This window comes from Anneissia japonica, unplaced genomic scaffold (assembly GCF_011630105.1).
Source record: "Anneissia japonica isolate Jap-2015-1 unplaced genomic scaffold, ASM1163010v1 scaffold288116_len470923_cov172, whole genome shotgun sequence".
NCBI classification, from domain to species: domain Eukaryota; kingdom Metazoa; phylum Echinodermata; class Crinoidea; order Comatulida; family Comatulidae; genus Anneissia; species Anneissia japonica.
Genome location: NW_022724919.1, coordinates 255,816 through 262,643, shown reverse-complemented (window position 1 = coordinate 262,643; position 6,828 = coordinate 255,816). Strand labels below are relative to the sequence as shown.

The 6,828-nt window shown below is 34.0% G+C and overlaps 1 protein-coding gene across 1 annotated transcript in view; it reads left to right on the top strand.

The window, feature by feature from the left end:
• Positions 1–878: 878 nt before the first annotated feature.
• Positions 879–6,828, top strand: part of LOC117112630 (28S ribosomal protein S6, mitochondrial-like) — a 9,997-nt gene continuing 4,047 nt past the window's right edge. The window contains exons 1-2 of the mRNA XM_033255741.1: positions 879–1,016; positions 3,530–3,669. Of these exons, the coding sequence (XP_033111632.1) occupies positions 972–1,016; positions 3,530–3,669 (185 nt within the window). The 5' untranslated portion in view covers positions 879–971. The remainder of the gene's footprint in view (positions 1,017–3,529; positions 3,670–6,828) is intronic.

Here is a 6,828-nt window from a genome sequence, read left to right as displayed (position 1 = left end):
CGTCTACAAAACAACTTCTGAGAGAACGTCGCTGTCTAATTTTTTTTAAAAACGCGCTTTTCCTTACTCTTTGTGCTTTTCCCAGAAAGTGTTTTTAGTAGGCCTAGGTAATTATGCAAAACCCAGGCCTAACTAAAAAATTAAAATTGTCATAGTATGTAACTCAAGTTAAAATAACACTTTTCATTACTCCTGCAGCTTAATCAAATATTATACGTCATTTTAAACGACCCATTGGTATTAACATGGTAACATCAATGTATTTTTAAAAATTAGACAGCGGCGTTCTCTCAGAAGTTGTTCTGTAGACGTTTGTTGATGACCTTTTGACCTCCTGAATTCTGCAATGAGATTTTCGGATCGATTCAGCCGAGACGGCCCGAGTGGAGTTTCATGTAAATGTTTCGTACGGAAAAAAAATCGCGCTTCGGCCACCGTAAGCCTCTCAGAGAATTGGTCCATTAAAGTATGTCTAACAAGTTGCTCGCAACTCGACATTATCTTTGGCCTGTGAAACAAAATCTAAAAACCTTTAAATAAATTAATTAAGAACCAAGAGCCTAGATGCTTTTTGGAAAAATCATTTAATTTTTTTAATTTCTTATTTTAGAAATGTAAATCATTTCAATTCATTTCATTTATTTGTAATAATGAAAAATAAAAGGGCAAGACGTTAGAATATAGGCCTACGGATGGGGAATTTTAATGTTGGTGACGAGAGACCAATTAAAAAGACAAAAGAAAAAAGTTTGTCACTCTTCTTTTTTATTTAGACACCAAGCGCATGGACAGAAGCGGCATTCTAGCAGGAACGCATTGTTCTTGATGTTGACGCATAAATTCTTGTGATGACACAATGTTGACAGTCGAAACACATGTTCACGAGTCAACAACACATGTGAATGTTGGCTAGGATTATCGGCCCTGGAGGACGGATGTAGGCTGTGGACAGTGAAAATCGAAGCTTCGAAATGCCTCGGTACGAATTATCTCTGATAATGAGAGCCTTAGAAAGGGTGCGTGAAAGTTAATTTTTTTTTCAACATTATACTAAGCAACGATGCATTTGAATTAACCGTTATAGTCCTAGCTTCTAGTAGTAGTAGGACTACAGTATTGGCTCGCTTAACTTGGACTAGCCTAGGCTAGGCCTACACGCCCATAGTATTTGTTCTGCCTAGGACTTGGCTAGGCCTAGTAGTAGTAGTAGCCTATCCTATCTATAGCCCAGCCATATCTACTAACTCTAAGCCTGAGCCTCCTAGCCAGACAACCCTAGTTTGCCAGACTGTGAAAGTGTAAAGTAAGTAAGTCCTGCCACCCCAAGGAATGTATCCGTGCAAAAATTAGGCTTACTTAAGCCCCTATCGCACTGGTCTTAATTTGGTCAAATTAACTGAGTCACTGGCTAAATTGACCAAAAAAAATCCAATCTGAATGCTCGGTTACAATTCCCTCAGGGTTAAATTAACCAAGCCGAATGGTTAATTTTACCGACCTCAGCCTGCCCAGTAAAACTTACCACGGTCTCGGTTAAACTAACCACGCTGGTCAAGAAGTCCAATCCGAACGTGCAACACGGTTAAAACTTCTTCCATGTTGACACCGCTCGAACAAAACCGGAAGTTGAAGTCACAAACTAGGTCCCTCAATAATATTTTTTATACACAAGGTTAAATCTTGGTAAAACTATGGTAAAACTAACCGTGTGAATAATCCAAGTGCGAACAATGGTGAAATGTACCCATGACTTTGGTTAAAGTTACCCTGGTTAAATTTACCATTTTTTAAATCCAATGCGAACAAGGCTTTAGCGTTAGAAATCTATCTGCATATTTCGGAAAATAAGGGCCGATTTCAGTGCAGATTTTGCTGAAAATTAGGCTAAAACTAAGGGCTTTGACCCAATTTTAATCATTTAACCAATGTACTACTGTATTTTTTTCTTACTTAATTTATGTTTTGATACTGAATAAATTTTATCAATCAGTTAAATCAATCAGTCAATTTTCTTTTCCTATGATCAATTTGGATGCAGAGTTGTCGATCCATGGAATAGTCTTCCAAATGAGGTTGCTAATGCCTCTAATTTGAATCATTTCAAATCATTATTAAATGCTCATTCGAAGGACACAACATTTATATTCGTTTTTACATATCTTTAATTTAACATTATTTAATCATGACATGACCATTAATATGTACATGTTCATTTGCTGGATTCCCTAACCGTCATGTGTGTCAAGCGAATTTGTCAACACGTATGATGGGTCTACTATCTTCAAACAAGTAATACGCACTTCTCCAAACTTCTATGGAAATCTGCCTAGCAATACACATACGTAATGCTTTCATCAAGCAAGCTCATCTCGTCCTTGCCTAGCTCTTCTCATGTGCTTCTCCGATTCAGACATAGGCTAGAACCCCATTCCGCAACCTTTTTAGCCCACGACCCAAATTATATGTCAAGCACTCAAACCGAAACCAAATTCCTCACCTGAATTTCATGGTGAAATGATTAAATACAGTATTATTTTTTTTAGTTTGAGTGAATTATGTCAATAAATCACGTCCGTCGTTTTATATGCGCGAGGGATATCAGAAGAACCCACTTGATTGTTTTGGCAATCGGTTAAAAGATAGGCCTAGTCCAAGGATCACCCACACAATTAAGTTTTGTCGTTATAATTTTCAGCTGAAAGCCAAACACACTGAAAGGAACAAAATATTACACTTTCAAGCTGTCATACCTGAAGTACAAATGTTTTGATAGTACTGTATATTATTTAACACAATATAAATGGAATAGGTGCTATATAAATACTAAAATAACAAATGAAACTAAGATAACAAATGCATTACAAACGTAAACTGCACTTTCATCAACTGTAGTTTGATTTCGTTTGTCCTTGTTCGTATTAAGTAGCGTTTTCAATTGACAAGTGCGATATCTCAAGGAAAAGCCCATCTTTATACCCCATTCTTTAGTTTGCATAAGTAGCCATGAAAAGAAATCCATCTCGAAAAGAAGCCATAAGTTTCTTTCCAAGATAGCAGGGGCTTCTTTTTGAGATAGTACAGTACATATACCAGTGACTGCAAATCAGAAAAGGCCTCCCTAATAATGGATTCCATTCCTGCATTCAGTTTGTACCTTTTGAGAGTATATACAGTAATTATTAATTGAATATGTTTTCCATATCATATTTAAAGTTCTCCATAAAAAGTCCAGTTGATTTTTTGCAATGACACATCAAAGTTGGCCCCTGCCAAAAACATCACTTTTTGTGGTTTGGGGGCACATTTGAGTAGAAATATCTCTTTAGTGATCAACCAGATGTTGTCATCGTCATTGTATGGGTAGTCAAGTGGTTTAAATAAAATTAAATGTTTTAAGAAAGCTCAATTAAACAGATCTCCTGAATGTGGTTTCTTCCAGTTTGGAACCTCGGATACCTTACGGTATTTTATTTCTTTTCTGTTAATAAATTTGAAACTTGTATTCTTTCACGGTTTATTCTGTTTACAGCCCTCTCTGGTTGAGGCGATGAAAAGAGTAGTCACAGAATTAATCAACCAAGGTGCTATTGTTCGTAGTATGGAGAGCCTCGGTGAGCGACAGCTTCCATATATAATGACAGCTCATGCACAGAGGTTTTATAATGGACAGTAAGTAAACATTATCACAGTACATGCTTGTTATAGCACCCTCTATAGCTCAGGTTCCATTAAATTCATATATAGTAGTCCAACCCTACTAAGCAAATTATATATAATAATAGTTATCTTTACATTAAAAACAGCCTCAACGAGCTATAAAACAATGATTTATCTAGCATTGAATTATTACTTTTTGTTATTTTATATATGTTTCATATGTCTCGGTATAATGTTAAAAAATAATACATATATGATAATGATTATATGGGCATGGTGATACCATATTACACCCAAATATGGGCATATTGCATTTATTGGTCACATAAAATTAGATGGTGTGAACAGAGCATTAAAGCTCTGTCCTTATATGGGCATGGTGTAATATATTACACCCAAATATGGGCATATCACATTTATTTGTCACATAAATTGTGATTGTATGAACAGAGCCTTATACAATAGCACATGCTACATTATCAATGTGCTTCATATTATTAACTAGCCTTGGTTCCAGGCCTTAAATTTGTTTACTTGCTTTTTATTGCACTTAGTGGGCATCATATCAAATTTAGTTGGCGTCCCGTACTTGATTTAATTAACTTACTCGTTAGTGGCTGTCACTTATGCGAACACGGGCAAACAATTGTTGCGTTTGACTAGTAGAGACTGTTCTGTAAAAAGTCAGTGAAGAAGATATATCCCAAAATATATTTATTCATCTATTACAAAACCACTGAATCTCAATATGTAATTCTTTATATAATTACAGTGATCTCTGACCACATGTCAGTACTAACTAACATTTAAATTCATACTCATTATGATTAAATGTTTATAATTACATGAACTAATCAATATTAACTATATATTCATATAGGCCTAGCATACATCAGTAACTTTCATTAATAGTTAAATTCAACATATCAATATATCATACAAATGATATATTATAGTTAAATTTAAGATTAATGTAGAATGGACAATGAACATGCAAAATAAATAAATTTAACATATCAATATATCATACAAATGGTCTATTATAGATAAATTTAATATGAAGAACAAACTGTGTCATTCATTCACTAATAACACAAGTTATCTTAGAAATCTGTATATCATGCCAACTATTTCATTCATGAAATTATTGAGTATCTCACGGAAATCATTTCATTCATAACAAGTTATATAAATATATGAATATCACGCAAACTATTTCAGAAATTAATTAGTATCTCATGCAAATCATTTCATTCATAACATAAGTTATGGAAATATGAATATCATGCAAACTATTTCATTCATGAAATTAATTAGTATCTCATGCAAATCATTACGTTCATAACCAGTTATAAAAATATGAATATCATGCAAACAATTTCAGTAATGAAATCAATTAGTATCTCATGCAAATCATTTCCTATAATAAACAATGCTCCAAAAATATTACACGTAACAGTCAACAAAAGTTAAATGTTACTTCAATCATCCAGATGTCATTTCTGCTCAATGTTCCGTGTTGTACAGTTCACTTTAGTATGATTTCAATCAACCAATACTGACTCCGTCAGCGGCAATTTTGAACGGATCAAATACTCGGGGATACTGTACAACAAGACAGACCATCGCTTGCGTGCTTTTCCCAACAAGACAGTCCATCGCTTGTATCAAATGGAAACAGCAATATTGTACTTCAATCACAATTCCTAACAGTTCCAAATTAACCGGCCTAGGCTTATACAGGCATTCACTTCATAGGAATACAACCTGCGCCCTGCGACAAGTACTTCACTCTCCCCGTACAGTGTACCACAAAACAAAGAAAGAATAGGTGTGTCGTAATTCCTCATGAAAATCTATTTTATACGAACGAAAGTTGCACCTGTATGTTTTGCATATCATTGACTATCAAGCATTTACCATTAATGAATAGAGTGTTATTACTACATGCTTGAATGATTAAACGTTATTTGGTTAAAAAATACATAAGATTCAATTCTAATGTGACAGTGGCGTTGTCCAGAATGGGGGAAAAAATATATAGTTAAGCGACTTGTAACAAGTCTAATTATTACCCAGTTTAATTGGATCAAACATATATGGAATCTATACTTAACTTCCTCTGAGAATACATAATAGATAATGTAGCAGCTGTGCATTGACATCCAAACCCACAAGGTACCCACTGATAATCCTGGGTAGAGAGACATCTTAGATTAAAGTCCCTTTATATTCAAATATAAATCTGGCGTAAAGCTAAAGTCCTCCAAACACTACACTCTGCAGAACTACTGTAGGAAGTCATTTGTTTTTACTGTAATAGTATACACATGTTCATGTTCATTTTATCTACCAAGAATAACAAATTTCTAAATCTAGGCTGGTTGCCTCCCTGGACATTTGCATAATACCAGGGGAAAATGTCAGGGGTGAAATGTCTAGGGTGCAACTAGGTTGCTCCCCAAATTTCTGTATACCATTAAAGGTACTTGAATCCTCTTGAATATTCTTGCAAAGAATACAAATAGCAAGTCCAATATTCAAACCCCTGATTGTACTTAAAAGAAGCCTAGACTCACTATTTTACAGTACCTCTTTGCAATATATATTGCTTTTTTCCAAACAAACGTCACAAACTATATTTGTACAGTGTAAAAATTCATGATAATAGACTCTGTGTCTAAAGACGATCGTTATATTATAATTAGGGCACCAATCTCTTGTAAAGAAATTTTTTTTAATGAATACTGTTCTCTGTCTAATTAAAGACCACTTTTTGACCCCGGTTTCCATGGTCTCGCACTCGCCAATAATGATGATTTCAAATAAAAATAAAACTTTATTTTTGGCCAATCAGTGCACCCGCTTTTAATGGAAATTTAAGAAATAAAAGTTTTTCTTTATTTTTGCCTTCTGCTTTGAAATCTTCAAAAATAATGTATGTATACTACTTCATAATTATATAAATTTATAATATTTAACCATCCCATTACTAGTAACTACATTGTTTACATTCACCAATAAAATTATATTTTTATTTGCTAAATAAAAAAACAAAATTTAATTTTAATTTTTTTTCCGCCCGTTCGTGAAAAAAAGTATAAAAAAAAGTCCCCCTATAGCTTCTTTGGTCTTTAATTAGAATAATAATGGAAAATGTTAATTTGGGAC